General features: G+C 42.8%; 1 protein-coding gene across 2 annotated transcripts in view; it reads right to left on the bottom strand.

Annotated features, from left to right (window-relative positions):
* Window positions 1-5,600: 5,600 nt before the first annotated feature.
* Window positions 5,601-24,229, bottom strand: part of TMTC4 (transmembrane O-mannosyltransferase targeting cadherins 4) — a 64,526-nt gene continuing 45,897 nt past the window's right edge. Inside the window, exons 12-18 of one of the 2 annotated variants that reach the window (XM_045869664.3) lie at window positions 18,537-18,616; window positions 18,270-18,377; window positions 18,019-18,160; window positions 11,538-11,652; window positions 10,100-10,212; window positions 7,140-7,209; window positions 5,601-5,961 (exon numbers count right to left, since the gene is read on the bottom strand). In XM_045869664.3, coding sequence (XP_045725620.1) covers window positions 5,813-5,961; window positions 7,140-7,209; window positions 10,100-10,212; window positions 11,538-11,652; window positions 18,019-18,160; window positions 18,270-18,377; window positions 18,537-18,616 — 777 coding nt within the window. In that variant the 3' untranslated portion in view covers window positions 5,601-5,812. Of the gene's footprint in view, window positions 5,962-7,139; window positions 7,210-10,099; window positions 10,213-11,537; window positions 11,653-12,807; window positions 12,884-18,018; window positions 18,161-18,269; window positions 18,378-18,536; window positions 18,617-24,229 lie in introns of those variants that run through there. The other variant, XR_006789773.3, reaches the window with a different exon arrangement.

The following is a 24,229-nucleotide window of genomic DNA, read 5'->3' as shown; positions in this document are numbered from 1 at the left end:
ACAAACACATCCGTGGTTCTCTTAAGGATTTCTCTGTGAAGCCACACATGCAGTTCCTTTATTTGGAAGGAAAAATTATTTCAAATGATGCAGATATTTACAAAGTAGAAGGTGAAAAGTCTCTTTTGTTCCTACTTCTTATTACTCAGAATTGGCCAATGTTAAGATAAATTGTAATTCCTATGAAAGTTTAAAGAGATTGGGAAATGAAAGAAGCTGAGAGCCTTAATATTTAGTATCTTCTTTTGGCTTCTATCCCCACCATTATCTTTCCTTGTCTCCTTCATTCCAACCACGCTGTCCCACACGGGACTTTTGCTCCTTCTACTTTGAACTAGACACCAGCTTCCAATTTGTGTTTTATGGGGAGCATTATCTTAAAAGAGGCCATAGCCTAAATTAATGTCTTCTTGGTAGAATTTTAGAGGTGAGAGAGGTCATTCAAGACTCTGGGATTTTAAAATGAAGCTGTAATATTCAATAATCATGTTTGGTATTTATTAATGAACACTTCAAGTAATATGAAGCGCCTCACTTTACTGAAAACCAGGGTTACTCAACTCTGGGGATCCTTCTGTTTGGGCCAGTATGGTAAGGGCATCCCCTTATCCATGTACAATATGGCTGACCCTCAATGGAGTTTATGCCTCAGTGTCCTCTTCACCAGGATGGCCAGTGAAGCTTTCACTATAAATATGAGGCCCAAAGGAGAAGGCAGAGGTGATTGAACCAATATCTGTTCCTGTGAAATAGAAAATTCAACTTGATTTTAAGTTTCATTGCCTCCAGGAAAAACAGATTCACCAACTGCTGGAGAATTTTGAACACGGAAGGAAAGAAAATGCCCTGGCAACGTGTGACTCGGACAGCTGCAAATATAGACGACACGAATGCCTGACTGAAGGGCCTGGGGACTCCCTAGGAGAAGCCCCTGGAAAGGGGGCTGGTAACAGTGCTTAAGGCTGAGGTAACGTAGACCGAATCTCCACAGGGGCGGGAATCCCCTCTGTTTGCACTTTCCATGGTATCCCCAGCAGCTGGTACAGATGATGCTCAAGAAAATATTTTGGTGGTCGTGGGGGGTGCCTGAGTGGCTCAGTCGGTTGAGTGTCCGACTCTTGATTTCGACTCATGATCTCAGGGACATGAGATTGAGCGCCACGTCAGGCTCCTGGCTCAGCAGGGAGTCCGCTTGAGATTCTCTCTCTCCCTCTGCCCCTCCCCCTTCTCTAAAATAAATAAATAAATCTTTAAAAAAAAAAACCTTAAGAATATTTTGGGAAAAGTAATATAAGAATAGCACCAGAAATCCTCGTGGTGGGATTGTTCTATATTTTGACTGTGGTGACCACACAACTCACACATGGTAACATCTCATAGAGCTAAATATGCAAATGAGTACATATAAAACTGATGAAATCTCAATAAGGTTGGTAGATGTATCAATATCGAACTGTTACCATTGGAGGAAACTGGGTGTAGAGTATTGGGAGCTCTGTATTATTTCTTACAACTGCACATGGATCGACAGCGACCTCCCAATAAAAAGTAGTAATGTGAAAAAAAAGTAGTAATGTGAGAGTAAAAACAATCTCAGGTGACAGCAATCCCAAATGTAGTAGAATGTGAGTCAAGATAGACTGGCTTTGAAAAGCTAAACCCTGTTTTTTTTTTTTTCCCAAGTTTTTTTTTTAAATTCCAGTCAGTTAACATAAGGTAAACCCTGTTTAAAAGGGAGAGGGCCCTGAGGGAGGAGACATACCAGTCCAAAAGACAGACACATGGATGGAAATCTAAAGGTGGAAGCTCCCCAGAAGGGGAGAAAGAGAAATGGAGAGCTGTGAGTTTAGTGCTAGAAATGCATGATGGATCCCAAAATACAAATCACCAAATTGGGACCAATGCCATGTAGAGTGAAGGGGGCTTCGGTGACCTGAACATCTGTTGGACATCATATTTGGCAGAGCCTCTGTGAAGATTCTGGCTGGCCTTGCTGATGCTTTTCATTCCCAAACTGGGGTTTGGCCAACCATACAAATGTCCAGATGTGTCTACATCTGTCACTATGTGGAACTTGTAACATACAGGGACTTTATTTCCTCTTTTCTAGAGCTAAACTCCAACCAGGTTTGGGTCCTAACTCTTGGCTTTTATCAATCTATGTTTAACCGTACGGGAACACTACCATTCCCTCACCCACCACCTCCCATCCATCACCAAGTGACTCCTAAGCATTTTTAGATCAGTTTGCATGTCTCCAACTTCACTGCCACTTGGTTACAGCAAGCCCTGATCCTTCCCCTGGACACATGGAGCGGTCTCTTCACTCCAATTCCTCCCCCACTGACAGCCCAAGCCATCTTTTCAAAACAGAAATCCCATCGTGTTGCCCCCCTGCTTTGCAGCCTTCCGTGGTTAAGGACGGCTTGGTCTGCAAACCCTGGCAAATCTGGCTCTAGTTACCTTTACCTGCTCCAGCGAGTGTCCTCCCCCTCCTCCTTAGACTTTGTTCGGCAAGGACGCTAGCTTTCTCACTGAAGGGCCTTTGCATGTGGGGTTTCTTATGCACGCAGTCCAGGTGTTCTCAGCCTTGGCCCTGCTGGCACTCGGGGCCAGACCATTTTCTTTGGGGGGGGCTATCGTGTGCATCGTAGAATGCGCACTTGTAGCATCCTCCTACCCACCGTCCGTCGGGACAGGCACTGCCGGCTGTCACCTGGGGCCCAATCTCCCCTGGGCGGGAACTACTGGCCTAGAGTGAACTCATTCCTCTCTGCCTAGCAAATCTCAGTTCAGAAGCCCCCTTCTCAGGGATCCCCTCCAGGCAAGATCCAGTCTCCCTCGTCTCGCTCCCTCTTTTTTAAAGATTTTATATATTTGACAGAGAGAGACACAGCGAGAGAGGGAACCAAGCAGGGGGAGTGGGAGAGGGAGAAGCAGGCTTCCCGCCGAGCAGGGAGCCCGATGCAGGGCTCGATCCCAGGACCCTGGGATCATACCTGAGCCGAAGGCAGACGCTCAATGACTGAGCCACCCAGGAGCCCCATCCCTCTTCTCTTATTATCTATTTGATAATTATTGTCTCTCACGGTACTATCCCCTACCTGAGGGCAAGGGGTCATGTCCGCTTCCACTCACCACTGTATTCCCAGTGTCTAGGAGAGTATCTGGCACACAGCCAGTACTTAGATGCATTGAATGAGCGAATGAGTGCGTTTAAGGTCAAATCTGTTTGCTGCAAAATCTACACCCTCCTCCAAAAATCCAAACTATTATTTATTGAGGGTCTACTGGGTCAAGTACTTCATGACCATGAGGGAGGCCTTATTATCCCCATTTTACAGGTGAGATACTGAGGCTTAAGCAATGCTAAATGGCTTGCCTATAACATCACAGTGGGAGAACCCAGACCCAAATCTAGGTTTTCTCACCCCAAAGTCTAAGCTGATAGATGTGAATACAGACATGGATGTCCAATGCTTTCCTGCGGGGCTCAGGCTTTTATTCTGTGTGATATTTAAAGTCAGTAATTTGAAATAAATATAAAGACCATGCTTAAGAAATAGGATAGAATCAGAATCCCAAGGAGCCCCATCAAGGCAGCAGGCTAAGTCTAATGATGAAACTTTTAAGAGAACTACTTATAAGATGCATGTCAACAGGGAAGAAATGTAGCAAACAGACAATTACTGCAAAATGCTTTTCAGGATTTTGCCATTTCACCATCAGGGAGGTGCAGGATGAGGATCAGGACTCTGAGATTTCTCAAACTGGAAACTTCCCCCATGTCTGTCTGGACAAACCCCCATCCTACCCCCTATCAGCAATAAAAACATTAAAATAAAATAAGGGGGAACCGGGACACAGCGTCCTGCTTCTGGTGGCCGGTGGAATGTTGGGATAGAATCCCAAGAAATAGAGGGTGGCCGCCACCAAAGGGTGGAGAAAGAAGGAAGAGTGCTCAGCTCTGCAGAGACAGAAGACTGCCTGAAGTATCAATCAAATTAATGACTGTTTTCTCTGGAAAGAAGACAGCCGTGATGGAAATCCCGAGAGATGGAGCGGTGACAGCTAAGGGGATTCCTCCTGCAGGCAAGGGTCCCAGATGTGCGTGTCTTGATTTGACACAAAAGTTTTAGTATCGGTAGAAAAAAAAAATCCTGAAGGAGCTTTCACAAGAAATATTTTTCTTTACTCTCAAAAGGCAAGCACTGTTTTAAAGAAAGAAATTTGCTTTAAAAACAAAAAAGACCAACAAGCCTGTAGTGCATCTGTTATCTGCCGAGCTGAGTACTGTAGGAACATAAATAAGAATAAGACAGCTTCTGCCCCCGAGAGATCTATAAATTGTTACTGTTATTTTGGGACCTTTTAAGAAATGTTTGAAACTTCCTTTTCTGATGTATGTCAAACACCAGGACTTTCTTTCCTGATGTACCTTAAACCATCCTAAGTTACAATTTCTAAATGGCAATTCTACGCAGATCTGCCCCCCAAAATGTGAGTGTAGAGAATTAAATACATCTCATTGTGGATCTGTTCATCCCATTCTCTAAACCTGGATAACTCCAGAGTGCAATCCTATTGCATGGTCCCTGACACCAAAGGGAAGCCACATACCAGAAGGACGAATTGGCCACTTCATTTTAAAGGGAAAGGAAGACAAAGTTCACTAACTCGAAAATCATCTATTAAGAGGGCAACACGCCATTTTTATACCAGTTTGTGTAATAATTTTACTGCATAAGAAATTAGAGAGATTGCATAAATCATTAGGTCAACAGCATATACAGAAGAATAAAACAAAGCAGACATGATTATTCTGATCCAGTAAGACAGGAAAAATTTCAATTCTTAAAATTATCACAAACACCCCAAATGTGGCTCCTTTTAAGAGAAAATTTAGCTCTTGCATTTTCTGGATATAGTAATGACTGTAGTTCCATTAAGCCAAATGGAAAACTGCTTCACAGCTAAAAACATAAAAAAGCAACTTACATAGATATGTAGCCCTCTTAATACTGGATGTAACAAAAAGACATCAGGCTGCCTGCTTTTGCCTAAAGCATGGCTTGAATTTTCTATTAATAATAACAGCTTATACAGAATACAAATACAACATAATTTCCTATGTTATGAAGCTGAAATTGGGAGAATCCAAAAATTATTGCAGGAGTGAGTGTCTTCCAATGGGGAAAAAAGTATATAAATATACTAGATGTTAAAATTTCCTTTCTTCATTCAATTTTTTGCCCTGTTCAAAACATAAGAATACAAATAAATATATGTCCTTACAAGTGAAGTTCCTAGTGCACTGTTTAAAAAAAGATTAAAAAAACAAAAATCTTAATTTACTCTTTCTTGTCATTAAATAAAAATTCTAATATACAGACACATTCGATATTTATATAAATTGTAGGAGTCAGTTTGTCATTTCTTGCTCACGACTGACATACAATAGTGTTAGTCTCTATACAACATGGCTCACACCCCAGATGCAGGTTTCATCCTACTGCAAGTCGCTCCAGAGAATTTTTTTTCTTTTTTTTTTTAATTAAAAAAGATTTCATTCTTGGAATTTTAGAATTTACATTTGAGTCGTCTGAAAAAATACAATTTCAATGCAAAAACCACATCAAGCTTTCAAGAGTATACTGCTGGTGCTGTAATCTTTTTGCATGTCTTTGTTTTCACAGAAAAAAAAAAACAGAATAAAAAAAACAACATGTAAGACTTTTAAATGGTTAAACATAACCACATAATATTAATGATATGCCTCATGCACACAAACAAAAAATGCAAGAAAAAAGGATCAGACGTCTTTCTTTTGCATTTGTTCCAGCTTTCTTCTTAACAGACCATAATTCTCCTTAGTTCCTGATGCAGTGGGGTCAAGCTGCAGAGAGATTTCATAGTGTTTTTTGGCCAAATTGAGATGTCCCCAGCGATGATAAAGCACAGCTGAAACAGCAAGAGATGGATTTCATTGGAAATGCTTCTGAATACCTTGAAGTATTCCCAACCACTTATAAAAAAAAAAAAAAATGACAGCACCTCTGCAAACAGTTTTCAAAAATCATTGTTTAAAATAATATTGTTTGTACCACAAACTTTATTTATCATAACCACACTCCCTGGTGATTATCCGTTTAACCATCTCCAGTTACTCCTGGGATTCTGCATATCAACAGACATGACCCATCTCCCTACAACAACATTATTACATAAAGAAGTAAAAGGAAGAGTACACTAAGGTTGCCAGGAAATTTCCAGAAAGTCAGGCTGCATAGGGCTGGGCTCCATCACTGCTCAGAGCCCTGCAGAAGTCCAGCATCTGAATAAAGATGCCCCTACATCTTTTGGCAAAATAATAGCTTGTTTGTTGCTAGCTGGAAATAAGGGCTCTAACATTAAGATCTGACCAGAGAAGGGTAACTAAAATCTAATTATTAGGATGGTAAAGCATCTGATTATTATTGTGATTTTGTAAGTAAAAGTAACTTTTTACATGGGCAGAAGGGCAACTGTTGCTGCTTCGTGATTTTCACAACGAGAAGCTACAGCGTCGGTAGAGAACAGATCTGGTAAAAACATATTCACATGTGGAGCATTCTAAACATTGACACTGTAACGCTCTAAAAATCTTAATTATTGAGATGTAAAAATGGAAGAAAGGAATTCTAAGGCATAGATTATTGTAGATGCACGTTTAGCCAAGACACGAGAGAATATAAGAACACAGAGGAGGTCAGTTATAACGGAAGGCCCACTAGGGAAGAAGGGAAAGGATGTAAATTAGACCAGAGACTTCCAAAGTACCTCTCAGTTTGACATTCTAGGATCTTTCAAAGGAAGAAAATCAAAGTAGATCATAAGAAGGGAATAAACTGAGTGGGGGATTATTGGGGTTGGTCTGGTCATACAATTATGATTTGTAAATATGACTATTATATACCTACCTTTTTAATGTGTTAATTTCTTAAAAAAAAAAAAAAACACATCTCAGAACCAGATTATAAAGGCTAATACAGGCTAGGCTTGAAAAAACCATTCTTCCAATATCGATTTTACAGAAATGCACCCATTTCTTTCAACTCACACAGAATTTCAACAGGATCCAAATGGAAAAATTTCCTTACCCAAATTGCCATGGTAACTTGCAGCATTTGGATGAGCTTTAATTGCTTTGAGGAATAAAGCTTCAGATTCCTGGAGAATGATATAAAAAATAAGGTATTACACTACGCAAAAGCCACACACAGTTTTGCTGCTTACGGTTTTCAAACTTTTAATGTCCTTGTTGTGTACCACTGTGTCCTTCTCCCAGCAACATCTGGGAAGGCCAGCGGGACCACACCCTGTTAAGAGGTTCTGAAGGGCAGGCAGGGAAGTGTGCGACAGGGAAAGGTGACAGGGTAGCAGTGAGGGGAAGATGGGGGGCGGGTGGAAAGCAGTGGGGGCAGCAGAGAGAGGGTGGATATGCTAAGGAGCTCTGTTACCCGCCTCCCAGAAAGGGATGGAATTTTGCAACTTGAAGTAAGTAGCTCTGTTCAGGGTGCAGTGAAGGATAAGCCAAAGTCAAATGGCCAGGAAAGGGCTGGGTGATTGAGGACACCCACAAAATCGTTATTTTCAGTCAGCCTCAATGAGCTCATTTCCAGGATTCTCAAGGTAGGAGCCGGGGCCAATTTAACCTCCCCCAAGAACTCACAACCCTCTCAGCAATCCATAAGTAGCCCATTCATCTGGAAAAAATAAGCAGAGAGAATGAGGGAGGGATGGCCATCTGCCATCTAAGCGGTCACAGTACTGTGTATGACCACGACCAAATGCCCCTGATGGGTGTGAACTGATTCTTGTATAGACTTGCATTTCCTCCAAATAGTGCTCATTTCCAATCGGGTTGCTATGAGGCAGGACCAAGTGTCTTCTCACCTTATCATTACTGGACCATGGCTTCCTGGATAGTCCCATTCGACCATAATACCAGGAAATAAAGATGCCTAACTGTTCTTTGCTGACACCTGCCGGGGTAGCTATTCATACCGTATACATTCGTGTTCCCGAAGGGACACACATGTGTTAGTGAGTATCAAACACTAAGCTGAAACACTGAAGTTGTTGGTTCGGGATGCGTTTGCTCCTTCTAGCTGCACCTTCTGTGAGTTTTCCAAGCGGGCTTCCCACATCTAGGATCACACATTTTATAAAGTATAGGAAGACAGATTCTTTGTCCTGAGATGGCCTGTGGTACTCCTGAGAAGCAGGCTGGGCATTTGGGCAAACATCTCTGAAACCACAACCTTTTAGAGAGAGCTGGCAGAGAAAAACTTGTATTTTGGAAATGTCATCCAAAAAGGACTGAATGAAGACATCCGGGTAACATACAAGATGTCAGCAAACATCACTTCCAGAACTCAGAGTCAGTGTCTATGTGCCAAGTTAGAGTAGCTGAAACTCCTTCAAGGTAGTGTTAAGGTTCTCCTGCCGTGTTAGGTGCATTGGAAAACACATCAAATGGATTGTATAGCTTTGTAGCTATGCTCTAAGTAGCTATGCTTTCTGATGACTTTCAAACACTACCATTTAGCTTGAGGAATAGGAAGGCCAGGGAATTTAAATCGACTTTAAAATTTCTCCTCTTTCCTTATCTTAGGCTCAGCACCCTGGCCTAGACAATTAGGATGCAAAATGTATAGAAAAATAGGAAACCCACTTCTCCGTTCTGCTCTATGGAGTATTTTCTACTTTATCTGGGGAAAAAAAGAACAATGTGAACTGGAAGCCAAATGAACCGTGGGTTCTGTCCCCTTAATAGAATTCTAGTTTATAGACTGTGGGATGATAGAAAAATCAATACAGTGGTTACATAAGCTGTATCTTGAAAATGACCAGCTGTAGCCGGTGGTCGCTGGACGCTCCAGAGCTGTCCCAGGCTGATGGAGAAGGCTGGAGAAGTCGAGAGACGGGAAAACCACAAACCTTACCTTCTTCCCCCAGCTCTACACAGGTAAACCCATAAAAAATAAAAATTAACCCCCTCAAAAACCATCCTCTGGAGCAAAAGCTAGAAATGTTAAAACATATACTGAAGCTATTAAACTCCCTGATATTTATTTTAATTTTTTAATTTTTAATTTTTTTAAACTCCCTGATATTTGAAAATGAGACGTGCATGCAATATCTTACTGTTATTGTGGAAAACTATGCTGATAATGATATCTGATGAGCAGAAGAGAAGTAAATACGTGGGACAAACATAAATTAATCACCTCCTTAGGCCTCATGTGATCAAAATCAGACATAGCTCTCGATTCCGAAAGAAAATCCTTCTGTCACGAAGGATTAAGGTCCTGCTTCTGGAAGTGTGTTTTCTGTAACATCTGCGTTAGAAACCCAGGATGCTAGTTAAAAGTGCACCATGCCTGACTTTACCCTGCCAACTGAGACAGCACCTCTTGTGGGGAGGCATCTGGGCCAGCTGCATCTAACACACTCCCTCCCTGGCTCTGACACATAAATTTAAAGTTTGAGATCACGGGTGTTAGGAACCCTGAGTCCCCTTAGGGACACAGGGCATCATGCCCCTTTTGATTCATAGTCCACTCCTGGCCAGTCCTGGGAGCCAGGTCAGAGAGAGCCCGGATCTCGTATCTTGTGGTTCCGTTGGTCAGCCTTTCCAGGGCCTTGCGGATGACCTACGACATAACTCTAGATGTGGAGAAACCTGGAGGCAGCAAGCACTAGTCCTGTATTCCCCATGGGCTGTTGTTCCTTTAGTGCAGAAACTGGCAGGCGCCAGGGTGGGGGCTGGGGCAGCTGCTAGGATGAGCTGTCACTGCCTCTTCTTTGGGGCTTCTCCTCCCCTCCCCACGTTTGCGCAACGGTAATGAACGCTGATGAGAAAGGACATGAAGTCTGACCCTGCAAATCCATCTTTTGGGCGGCTTCTCCAGAAAGCAAATTGACCAAGTCACACTGGTGCACGGCTCTCACTGTTTTGGCCTAATTCTGAATTTAACTGGGCAGAAATAACATTTATGGCTTCTGTCAGATGTTGGCATTGATCGCAAGAAATCGCGGCCTCCGGTTTACACACCTTGTATTTCTGGGACTTCCCCAGCACGTTTGCCAACGAGAACATCAGAGAGTGATCATTAGGTATTAATTCCAGTGCCTCTCTTCCAACTGCTTCAGCTTGGGCTAAATTACCTGCAAGGAAAACACAGAAACACTTAAGAAAACATGTTAACATTGTACTGGTATTTCATTCTGTCTAACAGTGCTTAATGTGCATTGTACACAATGATTAGGAATAACTCCTTAAGAAAATCAATGAAGAATGCGTAACATGGGGCGCCTGGGTGGCTCAGTCGTTAGGCGTCTGCCTTCGGCTCAGCTCGTGATCTGTCAGGGTCCTGGGATTGAGCCCCGCATCAGGCTCCCTGCTCGGCAGGAAGCCTGCTTCTCCCTCTCCCACTCCCCCTGCTTGTGTTCCCTCTCTCGCTGTGTCTCCGTCAAATAAATAAATAAAATCTTAAAAAAAAAAAAAGAATGCATAACACATGTACACATAGAGTATCTACACAACGTACATATGCACATACAACACACACATGCACGATACACCTATCCACACATACACACAAAATACACGTATATACACAACACACATACACGACGCGATCAGTTGCAAAACCACTGCAGTCCAGCACAATTCTGATATAATATACAAACAGCCTTTGATTAAATTCTGTAAAAGCACATAAAACCTAATTTAAATTTTTCCCCAGATACCAGTTACACCTAAATTGGAGAAAGCCAGTCTGTAGAATAACAGTATCCATAGTAACACTTTAATAACTGAGTATTTATCATGTTGAAGTACACATTTTATACCTTCATGAGAAGCAAGTGTGTATCTCTTTTCCACACTGCTTAGACGGCTCACTGGCTTGAAATTCTGCCAAATTAAAACTATCATTTCTTATGGGATGCTTGGATTTTCAAAAGTAGGGGAGCGGAGTAACTCCCAGTTGATGGGGCTAAGATCCTGGCTGAGAAACCACACTGTCAAGTCTGTTAGCATTATATCTCAACTAAGAATCCATGGCTCTGAGTGTAGGTTTGAGGGCATCTCCTTTAAGAAGAGTCCATGAACTGTAGAGCATGGACCTTGCATTTATTAACCCCAAAGCCATTATTGTTCACTTTTGGGTACCTCCAGCAGCCTAGACGACGGACAATGCTAGATTACAGGCTCCAGAAGAAATGAGATATTAGCGCCCATCTTCCCCTATGGCTCAGCACTAATTCTAAGTGTCATTTCCCCCAAACATACATATTTCAATATGTCAAAGGAAACTCTATTTTCTATAAGAATAATTTTTGTCATGTAAAATATTAGCCCATATTAATTTTTTTTTTAACTCATACACACTAGAGAAAAAAAGCACATATAATCTGTTTCCTACTTATCCAGTGGCATGGTACTGTGGCGTCTTGTCCTCTGATGTATGCAAGGCGCCTTTCTGTACCTGTGTTATCGAGGAGTATGATCATGTTGTTCCAAGCCAAACTGTGTTCCGGCTTCAGCACAGTCGCATTCCTCCACGCGTTCAGGGCATCCACGTGGCGGTTTAGATCTGCATACTGAAAATAAAGCACGGCCCTGAAAAATCAATATTCCAATGTCGTTGCTTCATCTAAGACATACCCAAAACCAAACCCCAAACTAAACAAAGCCTAACTAGTGCTTACTGAGCTTCTAAGTTTTCACAGTAACTCATTTGATCCTCAAAATATCTCACTGAAGTAGATAACCATCCCCATTGTACAGATGGAACAACGGAGGCACAGAGAAATTAAGTTAATTTCTCAAAGTTACATGTTGCTCAAAGTTACGTGTCTAGAAATGGTAAACAGGAATGAGCATCAGGTGGTCTAGTTCCTGAGCCTACAACCTCTTGACTGTAATTCATAATTTAGCGATTCTAGGCGTCAACTAATATTTAAGACTCCTGGAGAGACATGAATTAAAAACCTAATCATTACTCTTTTTCTAGAAAGACTTCACATAGTGTATCTTTGGTAAGGTATTATTTAAAGCGGTAAATAAAATATTTAATGTAACAGCTACATATGTCAAATTCACCTTGTGAAGGATGCTTTAGTAGGCTCTTCCTGCCTACATCTAAGCTACATACAAAGTGATGAGTGTGTCAGACATATTAGTGAAGTCCTTGGAAAAGTCTTAAGTGGCAACATGAAACCCCTTGGCGATTTTTTTTTAAAGATTTTATTTTTAAGTAATCTCTACACCCAACGTGGAGCTTGAACTCACAACCCCGAGATCAAGAGTTGCGTGCTCTACGGACTGAGCCAGCCAGGCGCCCTGCTTTGGCAATTTGAAGCCTGTTTGCCTCCTTTAGGAAGGAGAGAATTATCTGTTGCTTTCTTTTGAGAGGGCGTATTGTTTAACACTGAAAACACCACAAAATGTGGGGCTCTCAATGTGCATGGTTAATAAGAGCATTCCGAGGGAGAAAGTGATGGGTTTTTTCTAGCAGGTGATCCTCTCGCCCTCTTTAACTCAGTTCAAATGCCCATCTTATTTGAATGAACTTAGTTCCTTTACCTCTGCAAAAGCTACAAATGATAACAATTTATCCAAGTTTAAGGCAATTCCTTCCTAACTGGCAAGTCTTTTTATTAGACAACAGAAACATTTTGACTTTATGACCCACCCACCCACAGCAAACTGGTGGCATAGTAGGTAAGGAAAATAAGGGTTTAATTATGGAAAACCTATGAATATCCATTTGCTGATGATGTTGTCAGATTTCCCATGAGACTCAGAAAACTCCAGTCACAATATTTCACCCTGTAAGTAAGGAAATGATGTGAAAAGTTCAAAAAGTAAAATAATTAAGGGTGTTAATTATACCAATATTTAATTGCTTGTATCGGAGTTTCCATTGATTTCTTGGTCAAGTCTCTCTAGCGAGTGACATGCATTTGAGGCAGTTGGACAAAATCTGTGGTGACATTCTTAATACATAGGCAAACCAACAAAACTTCATTTACACAACAACAAAATTCTTCACATATTTTATTTCTTCTTCTTATTACTATTTACTGAAGAACAACAGACTGAATCAGGTAAAATTTACTGTACTTTTATTTTGTCTCAACTCTCCCCTTCTTATAGCATCTATATGAAGTGAACCAGCACTTTAAGGGAAGCAGAGAAAAATGGTGATTTGGCCAGAACTACTCACCCAGACAGGGGACAGGTAATGCACACATTATTTACCCATGAGCTCTATGCCCATCCTTCCGTACTCTGCAAAACACATTTCTCAGAGTCCTTTGCTACTTGGCTCCTTGCTAGGTTTCTGCCAGCAGGAGTCATGGGTGACATCAGATGGCTGCAAGAGGGGCCCTTTCCCTCACTCTCACACTGTCCCTCCTTCTCCTTGGCCGTGCATCTGAAGGGGCTATGTCTCCCCCTCCACTGCCAGGCTGGAAGCAGTGGTCCTCCTTCATGATTTTAGCTCTTGAGATTATGGTGGCTCCTGACATGGCAGCCCCTTTATATTCTAGTAGTGCCATTTCCTCCTGTTTGTTCATGTAACCCTACAGGGTTTCCTTATACTCTCAGAGTTAACATCATCTTTCCATTTCTGTCATCCAGCCTTCCAACAATTGTTTAAACAATTCCCTACATAGAATCTTCTCTATTTAAAATACTTAGCATGGGGGCACCTGGATGCCTCAGTCCAAAGAGCATGCGACCCCTGATCTTGGGGTTGTAAGTTTGAGCCCCAGGCTGGGTATAGAGATTACTATAAACAAACAAACAAACAAACAAACTAAATACAATACAATAATTGGCATGGTTTCTGTTTTCCTGAATGGCTCCTAACTGATACGATCAGTCATTGCATAATGAATCGTCTCTAGTTAATATCTCCAGTCACTATTACTGAAATTCTCTAATGGTAACATGTCGCAAATAATCCAGCTTTTCCCAATTTTCTATTTCACAAGGAAACTGCATTATATTCCCTTCTTATAAGGGCGCAGAATTCAAAGCACATTTCTGTCTCTCATTACTAAAGAGTGACTAAGGAGGATTTTTAAAAAGAAAAATTTATGTTACTAAGTTCATCTTATTCACCAATATATAAATGTGTTGGTTGAGCTGTTAAAGATTAAGCTCTCAGTGCTTTTAAGCTGTCAGGCAGGCAAAAGCTGGATAATTAAACAACAATGGAGAGCAAAATCTTTAAATAAGAACAGTTGGCAGAAGGGAACACAGGAAGATCATTTCATGGTAGCATAATTAGTAAACAATATACACAAAGAGTGCTACAAAGTCTAATATACTTAATACTACAGATGATCCTCTACATGAATGTGGGAATGAATTCCAAGGACTGGAGCACATGGATAAAATCCTGACTTTTACAGTCTGTTTTCTTTTCTTTGGATCCAACTCTTACAAAGGGCTTATTTAGCATAAATTCTCTATTTTCCAAACCCCAAGGAACTGCAGTGATAGGCAGTTACTAGGGGAAGGAAAAATACTGCCAAGTATTAGAGCCTTAAGTGTAACCTGGAAGACTGTAGGCAGATACATTCTGCAAACAGTAATCTAAAAAACTACCTCCAGAACAGAAGAAAAAATGGAAGAATTCATATGGATATCAACTATAATGTCGTGCAAGTCTTAGTGTACTAGACACAGTAAATAGAAACAGTCATCCCTGCAAGTGTTCAGATAATACCCAATTTGCTCCCATCCCCCATTTTCACTTCATTGACTTTGCAAGGATCCACCCTGCCTTGTATGTGATTGAAGTTTTTGGTCTCTACTTGTATCATTATGGTGAGGTTTTACTGTCTTCTCACCCTCATCCCCACAGAGAACAATACAGAGGATCAAAATATGCCATCCCAAATATACCACTCAGATGTAAGGATTATTGCACTAAAGACATTTGAGATTTGACAGATGCAGAAAGAAGCCTTCCTGGAACTTCCCTTATCTGACTAAAAGCAGAAACACAGACATAAGGACTGCCATAAATCCCCCTCTCCTGGGGACGTTTTATGGCCATGAAGAAGGACCCACACAAACCTTCGTTAGTTTCCACCCGTATTTACCTTCTGACAATGTGCCACCCTTAGAAGCCTAAAACCTCTTCCTTTCTCTTGTCACTTCTCTACGAAGTTATTGTTCTTTGTTAAGATGCTATATAAGCCCAAGTTCTAACCACCTCTTTGAGTTACTCATCACTGAGTTTTTCCCATGTGTACGCACAATGCATGTCTGGATAAACTCTTTTTTTTTTCTCTTGTTAATCTGTCTGTAGTCAGTCTAAGTTGCAGGGCCCCAAAGACAGAACGTAAGAGGGTAGAGGAAAGTTTTTTTTAATCTGCCTTCAACAGCTTCTCACTAGAATAATTTAAGCTCTCCTTGAATCTTCAGGTTTCACAGAGAAAGCTGTTTCAACATCCATGTATGTAACTAGATCGTAAGGCACAGAATTATAAAATGTAAAAAGAAACAGAAATGTGGGAAAGGCCAAGTGGCTCTAGAGAAAGTTATGTGGGACAACAGGAATTGCCTGCTATCAATTTTCCTTGTTTAAACATCTTGCTGTTACATGGATTCAGTCATATTACTGCCACCTTCCTCCAAGTCCAGGGAGAAACAATTCCTCTTTTCCACACTAGAGCATGCATATAGAGACAGTATCTTCCCAGGATACATCATACGTGAAACACGTTTTCTATTCTTTGAATAATAAACACAAAGCCACTTCACTTTAAAATTTATAACACATGCAGTACCTGCTCATTTAAAGGGACATATGCATAGTGGGAGAAGTAAAATTTCACCATCATTAGCCACACGTTCCTGTCACTTAGTTTCCTCCATTCATAAAATTCTGCCTCCACAACATGCAATATCACTGCTACCCAATCCAGAAACAAAGAAGTTTAGACCAAACACATTCCCATCATGCTAAGAACTGAAGCTTGGATTTTCAATAATCCTTAAAGCAACTCATGTTTTCTAGGCTGCCTTCCTCAAACAGTCTCTTCTGCTCTGAGCTGGTCAGTCTGTCTTCTCAGTGCTCAGATAGATCTGCTTCCCAAATGCAGGGCCAACAACAGGGTATTGGAATGACTGGAGAATTTTGTTGGTTTGTTTTGTAAATACAGATCATCTATGGGGCCTATAATTCCATAAATCTAAGATGGGGTGGGAGGACTTGGATATTCAACCAGTTTGGGGAACCACTGGTTTTGATAACACAAGGACTCCATAAAACCAAGAAGTCTCCAGACCCTTAAAGTGAGGATAAACAGGCATCTCTTTAAAACAACTTTGATGTCATCGTACCTGTGAGGCTAGGCTGGATGAAATCTGAAAAATTATATCTTAAACTTCTTTTAAAAGTCACATCATGGGCGCCTGGGTGGCTCAATTGGTTAAGTGACTGCCTTCGGCTCAGGTCATGATCCTGGAGTCCCGGGATCGAGTCCCACATCGGGCTCCCTGCTCGGTGGAGAGTCCGCTTCTCCCTCTGACCCTCCTCCCTCTCATGCTCTCTGTCTCTCATTCTCTCTCTCAAATAAATAAATAAAATCTTTAAAAAAAAAAAAAGTCACATCACTATATGTGTATTCCACATATAGTGTGGCTAAATGAGCAAAACCTTTTCCCCTTAACAATTTCATTTAATCAAACTGAATATATTAGGAACCTATGTAGTTAGTTTCTTGAAACCAAATTAAAGGCTTAACTCAAGGGAGAATATAATCATTCTTATTTAAGGAATTTTGCTGTTTGTGGATAAGTCTGTTTTCCCCCAGCCTTACAGAGATATAATTGGCGTAGAACCTTCATAAGTTTAAAGTGTACAACGTGATGATGTGATACCTGTGTATATATCACAATAAGGTTAGTTCTAACGCCTCCATCACCTCACATCATTGTGTGGCTGGTTCTTTTCTTCATTAAGAAAATCCAGAGCTGGGGCGCCTGGGTGGCTCAGTTGGTTAAGCGACTGCCTTCGGCTCAGGTCATAATCCTGGAGTCCCGGGATCGAGTCCCGCATCGGGCTCCCTGCTCGGCAGGGAGCCTGCTTCTCCCTCTGACCCTCCCCCCTCTCGTGTGCTTGCTCTCTGTCTCTCTCATTCTCTCTGTCTCAAATAAATAAAAAAAAAAAAGAAAAGAAAAGAAAATCCAGAGCTATAAGGATTGAGCTGTGCATCCTCATGGAGGTTTTTCAGAAGCAATGACAGAATCCATGTCACCACCATTTACCAATACATGCTTTCACATTTTAAGATTACTGAACTTATTGTATTAACTACTGTTGCAATATTTATTTGAATAAAGAAATAAAGTGTAAGAAAGGAAAATCAAGAGCAATTAGATCTTTAGTCAGTAACTAAGAAAAGAAAGTCACTATGGAACACACTCTTTCCTATTTCCATTGGACAATCTCAAAACGGTTTCAAATAAATCCCCCCGAGCCTTCTGTTACAGAAAGAACAGTTAGTACGAACGTCTGGAGATGCAGGGAGCGGTCTTTGGAGGAGGAAGATGGAAGCTCAGAAACCATATTATGGATTTGTTTTTTTATCTCAGCTTTTATTCGTGTTTTTGAAACAGAGAAACTGATGTTTATCAGGAAGTGACCCTCAGAGTACTGTTTTACAGAGCACAAGGGACTTAAAAAATTCGAATTTATTCCTTGGTTTAACCTGTGGCCTTGGAGAGAACTTACACTTGGCTAATTCAAGTTGAACTGCTCTCTACTTGGAGCTTAGAAAGTTACAGACGAGGAAATCAAACAGCTACCTTCAAGCGAGGAGCATATGCGAAAGAACTTTACAAGGTGCAGGGTGCTAGCGTGAGTGGTGCTTCTACCATTTTATTATAAAAAGGGAAAAACCAAGCTTTTCTTCTGCAGCCTCTGGACACTTTACACTTACCAGCCGCCCGAGGTTGTAGTAACAATCTGGGTACTTCCTTCTGTGTTTGATTGCTGTCCGGTAACTCTGCTCAGCAGCTTCAAACCGTTTCAGGCTGTTCTGAACTATGCCTAAATTCATCCACGCAGCAGCAAAGTCTGGCCTGGAAGAGCATTTTTTAAAAAGAGAAACAAGGAGAAGAAAGGCTCAAACCCCAGAATGCCGGAGCTCCTCTCTTTGCCACTGGCGTAATTCTACAAACCCATGCTTACTGTATTTGTACAGCTAATGAGAGCAGCTCTTCCGCTTCCTGTAGCTCATTCCTCTCTTTTAAGATGTTTCCAAGATTATTCATGGCATGAACATACTTGGGATTTAGTCTGCAAGCGGAGAGAGAAACCAAACCGTCTGTTAACGCTCAGTGGCCTTCACTAAACTGTCAGGAATTGGCAAAGATATCTTAAAGTTGGGGTCTTTTTTTTAATCCTCGACAGTTAAAACAAGACATGGATATGAATGAGACAAGACGCTTGCAGTACCTCACAGCTTCCCGGTAATATCTGATGGCGGCTGTCTGATTGCCTTTATCGGCCAGGTTCTTGCCAACATTGTAGTGAACCTGAAAATACAGAGACAAACTTGGCCATCAGCTGATAGGCTTCTTTGTTCGGAGCAGGGATACATATCGCAGCTTCTCATGGAAAATAAGAGCGAAAGGTAAAAAACAAAATAAAACAAATAACCCACGCCACTAGAACTTTGGCTAAATCCCTACAGAGGGCAGGCCAGGGTCATGCTTTAATCCCCCATCCTGTAAGAAAAGATGGGAAGGACAGGGTGCAACAAGCAGATGATATCACTTAGGTACAACAAAAAGATATTTACCTAAAGAAACCTTGAAAATTACAAAGTGGGATTAGTGCGTGCTCGCTTCGGCAGCACATATACAAAGTGGGATTAGTGCTAAACCCTCAGCTCCCCTCCTGCCCCATTAGGGCTGAGATGCAAAATCCAACCACACATGGCTGTGAGAGGGAGCAATGAGGATTCTGCATTTTAACAACTACAGCCCTTTCTTACAGGACACCTTTCTTCTGTAGCATTGCAAACATTCTAGTTTATGCTAATGAAATTCTCCCTCCCTCATTCCTTCAGCCCTGGCACTGCTGGAAGTTAGAGACACCGTGGCCAGCAAACCTGTCGGACCCCTGGCTCCTGAAGCCCCGGCTGTGAGTCCAATGACCCTGTTGGAAAGTGTGTCACTAGAAGGCACCCCGGGCTGTGGAGGACGGTGGGTCCCCAGGATGGCACCTGGTCCAGGCAGGGGGAGGGCTGTCCTGAGGAAGGGCCCTCCCTCCAGTGGAGATCTGCAGGGGGTCACTAGTTAAAGGGGCTGGAGTAAGCATGCCGGGCAGAGTGGGCAATGGGCAGGCTCTAGGGCTGGAGGAAGCCCAGTGTGTTTGCTTGAGCGACTACAAGATGCCCAATATCACTGGAATGCAGAGGGCAAGGGAGAGCAGGCCAGAGGGTGTGGGGAGCATGCTACACAGGGAACCCCAAGCGGTGACAGGTCTGGTTTGGTCTTTGCCAAAAGCAGAAAAGGCCAGCACAAGGTCTGTAAGTGTGTGAGTTTCCTAGGGCCGCCATAACAAAATACCACAAGCTAGGGGGAGGGATGTGTGTGTGTGGCTAAGACAACAGAAACATATTTCCTCACAGTTCTGGAGGCAAAGATTAAGGAGCAGCAAGGTTGGTTTCTACTGGAGGTTCTGAGGGAGAAAGCTTCTCTCCTGTCTTCTGATGGTCACCAGCGATCCTTGGCTTACAGCTGTTTGGCTCCAATCTCTGCCTGTCTTCACATCGCCTTCTCCCTGTGTGTCTGTGTCTCTCTTTATAAGGATACCAGTCATATCGGATTAAGGGCCCACCCTGTACCAAGGCCCCCATTCATAAGTACCAGGGGTGAGGATCTGAACATGTCCTTTTTGGGGGCACAATTCAACCTATAACAAAAGCCAGGCGTAGGAGGATGGCCAAAAGTCATAATCAGAGTTGTAACAAGTTAGTCACACTGCGGGGGCGCCTGGGTGGCTCAGTTGGTTAAGCAACTGCCTTCGGCTCAGGTCATGATCCTGGAGTCCTGGGATCGAGTCCCGCATCGGGCTCCCTGCTTGGCAGGGAGTCTGCTTCTCCTGCTGACCCTCACCCCTCTCATGCTCTCTCTCTCATTCTCTCTCTCAAATAAATAAATAAAATCTTAAAAAAAAAAAAAAGTTAGTCACACTGTGGGAAATGTGAGTGGGGAAGAAGCAGATGTCAGGGGTCCAGGGACAGCCTGAGGCTGCAGGCCCAGCAGGGAAGGGAGGACAGCAGACTGAACGAGGGTAGTGGTGAACGAGCAGAAGAACTGGAAGAACACTGTGGAAGCAAAAAGCACAGAAATTGCTGATGGATTGATAAGAGTGGGGAAGCATGTCAAGAATGAACTCGAGGTTTCTAACTTCCAGAACTGAATGGATGTGATGGCTTTGCAGGGAGATACGACAGGTTGGCTGGGCTTGCTTGGGGGGATATGCATCAGGCTGATTTTGACATCCTTGGAGAACCCAAGTAGAGAGACCAAGGTGGCCACCTGAGCTCAGGAGAGGAGCAGGCTGGGGATGCCAACGTGGCAGGAGGCTGAGGCGGTACAGCCACGGGTCCTGGGATCATGCAGAGCAAGCCAGCCAGGGGAGGAAAAGATCCTGTAAGACTTTCTTGTTTCAACCTCGCTAATCAAACTATCAGCTGGAGAAACCACCAGGGGATAATGTAGCAAAAGAAAAAGAACCAGGTGATAAAATGTTCCAGAACTAGAGAGAAGTGCGGGTCTGGCCACATTGTGAACGCTCTACGTGTCACTGACTTGTTCTCTTTAAAATAGTTAATTTAAAAAGGTATTTAATAATGATCATTTTATTCTGAAAATCAATTTTTAGTTGTGGTAAAATAAAGTTACCATTTTAACCGTTAAGAACATTGTTTTTATTTGAGCACACAATGTTTCATTAGTTTTGGGTGATTATAGTTCAGTAGGGTTGAGTGCATTCACACTGTTGTGCAACCAACCTCCAGAACTCTCCTCATCTTGCATATTTGAAAGTCTGTACCCATTCCACAGTAACTCTCCCTTTCCCCTTCTCCCTGCATCTGGCAGCTACCATTTTACTTTCTGTTTCTATGCATTTGATGACGCTAGATACCTTACAGAAGTGTAAGCACACAGTGTTTGTCTTTTTGTGACTGGCTTGTTTCACCTAGCATAATGTCCTCAAGGTTCATGCACGTTGTAGCAGGAGCCAGAATCTCCTTCCTTTTCAAGGCTGAGTAATATTCCACTGCATGCTTATACTACATTTCGTTCATCCATTCATCTGTCGATGGACAGACGCTTCGGTGCTTCCACCGTTTGGCTACTGTGAACAATGCTGCTATGAACGTGAGTGTTCACACATCTCTTTGAAATCCTGCTTTCAATTCTTTGGGGTATCTATCCAGAAGTGGAATTGCTGGGTCATGTGGTAATTATATGTTTAATTTTTTGAAGACCTAGAATGGTTAACTTTATGTTATGAGAATTTTGCCTCCATGTCAAGAAGAGAGGAAGAGAGAACAAGGAGAGCATTTTTAATGATTGAAGAGGATGGTAAAGTTGACTAGAAGAAACTGGACTCATAGTTGCAAAGCTACCAGAAATTCTCAGGTCAGCTTCACCTGAGGGCACCAGGGAGGTCGACCTATGGGCATTTTCTCAACTGTACATGGGCTCAGAAAAAGTTACAAGGAAAGGGGCTGGGACCCAAAATGACCCCGGGGCAGAACTGTAGAATCACAAGGACTATCATCAGAAGTATTTATGAGGCTTCTTTTTAGAGGCTTACGATGCTTAGGCCAATCGTAATCTCAGACGAGATGATCTCACAGAAATGTATTCAAATCGGGTGTGTTCAGCGTAGCTCCTGATAACAGTAATCCTGGTGGCTGGCGAGTGCCGAGGGTTGCCATGAGCCTGGGTGGGGCCAGCACCATATACGTATATGACTTCTCTGCATGGCGGCCCTGTCCCGTGGCTACTATCACCCACCCTCCCGAGTTGGGGGACAGCTGCAGTATCATTAAGCATCTCACCCAAAGGGGGTGGTGCTGCATTCGAAGCCAGGCTCCAAAACCTGTGTTTTTCTCACTATATCACACCCATATCCGAGGGCGCTGGCTGAGGATGGGGCCGGTTGCTTGAGGTGATTTCTAGACCCACTCATTCACGCCATCTGTTATTTTTCTTCAAGTAAATAATGTTCTTTGTTGCATGTTAATGGCTGAATTGTACCCCCACCCCCGAAATTCATCTGCTGATGTCCTGACCCCCAGCACCTCAGAATGTGACTGTATTTGGAGACAGGACCTTTAAAGAGGAAATTAAGCTAACCTGAGGCCATCGGGGTGGGCCCTGATCCTATCTGACCGGTGTCCTTGTAAGAAGAGGAGCTCTGCACACAGAGAGAGACACCAAGGTTGCCCGTGCACAGAGGACACATCAGGTGAGGACACCGTGAGGAGGCGGCCATCTGCAGGCCTCAGGAGAAGCCAACCCTGCTGACACCTTGATCTTGGACTTCTGGCCTCCAGAACTGTGAGAAGATAAATGTCTCTCATCTAAGCCCCCAGTTAATATATCATGAACTATGGTAATGGTTTAAGCACATTTCAAGTAGCATTACATCGTATACTTCAGAAACCCTTCTGAAAATATAACCACCTCCTGCCTTATCGATCTTCACCTAGAGTTACAGCTTGTCTTCAAAAATACTAGTATTTTTGGGAACATACAGGGAACAGTGCGACATTCTTTTAAGCACACAGGTACCAGAGATTTAACTGCCAATTTTAAAGTCTACACATTTATTTTTATCTAATCCGACAAAAGGAATCACAAGCAGGGGATAGAAATGTATAGTACTGAGCGGCACAGAGTGTACTTTAAACTTCCCGAACCATATTATCGTCCCTTCCTAGGCATCCGCATCTTCGGATTACAGCGAATGCCACGGGTACAGCACATGCTCTGCAAAATGTGCTCTGGACGGTTTCATTTGGTGCCTCCCCCAGCCCCAGTCTGGGTGTGCCATCTCACCTCCCGTGCCGCGCACAGAAGAACCCAAACTGGAGAATCCAACTGGTGAGCGATGCGCTTGTGGTCCCCAGAATACAAATTCAGCTTCTGCTCAACACATGACTCCAGCCTCTGCCACCCTTTTTTATGGGCAAATTCTGTTTTCTCAATAAAAAGCTCAGACAAAGAGATCAACTGCCCTCTGCAGTAGACACGGTGTTCTGTTAGACGCCCAGAAGGGCAGCAACCAGATCAGGGAGAAAGACGGAGCCCTCCGGGGGTTGAGACTGTGCTTATTTCCATGGAACCCGTTACAGATCTGATACAGCCCTAGAAGGCAAGCTGTCCGTAATTAAGAACCGAGATAAACAGGCTCACCCAGAGGCCGGCCTCATCCTATGGGTTATAGGGAGGGAAGTATCTGAATGGAAAACAGCTGTCTAGATAACCCATTGTAAACAAACCAACCCCCAAACCCTCATAAACCCTCGTAAGTTCCCTTATAACAGCATTTAAAGAATGAATGATTTTGTTCCCATACAATGGAAGAGACTGAAAAACCCTGTTTATTCTTGAACTTTCCCTCTAGCCTTTGTGATTCATATGCTGAGGCATCAAACCAGCACAGACACTGCAGACAAAACGACCACCATTGTAGCCCCATGGCACGGACGTCAACAATGGAAGGTGCGTTAGCACCAGAGCTAAAGCCGGTTTGTTTCAAATTCTCTGCTCCCGGGCGCCTGCGTGGCTCAGTTGGTTAAGTGACTGCCTTCAGCTCAGGTCATGATCCTGGAGTCCCGGGATCGAGTCCCGCATCGGGCTCCCGGCTCGGCGGGGAGCCTGCTTCTGCCTCTGACCCTCCCCCCTCTCATGTGCTCTCTCATTCTCTCTCTCGCAAAAAAATAAAAATAAAAAATTCTCTGCTCCCATTTGATGTTAAAATGTTTTACACACAAAAATAATCTTATAAACCATTCTGGCTCATCCTTAACGAAATACCTCATTGGGGTATTTGATCCTCTTCCTTGTTAAAAGAACTTAGAATTGTTATCTCAGAGTTGATCCAAAGTGGCACATACT

Source organism: Mirounga angustirostris, unplaced genomic scaffold (genome assembly GCF_029215605.1).
Source record: "Mirounga angustirostris isolate CCGP_5_RB_7025 unplaced genomic scaffold, mMirAng1.0.hap1 SCAF_3, whole genome shotgun sequence".
Taxonomy (NCBI): Eukaryota; Metazoa; Chordata; class Mammalia; order Carnivora; family Phocidae; genus Mirounga; species Mirounga angustirostris.
Note: the sequence above shows the minus strand (reverse complement) of the source record. Positions and strands in the feature narration are given on the sequence as shown.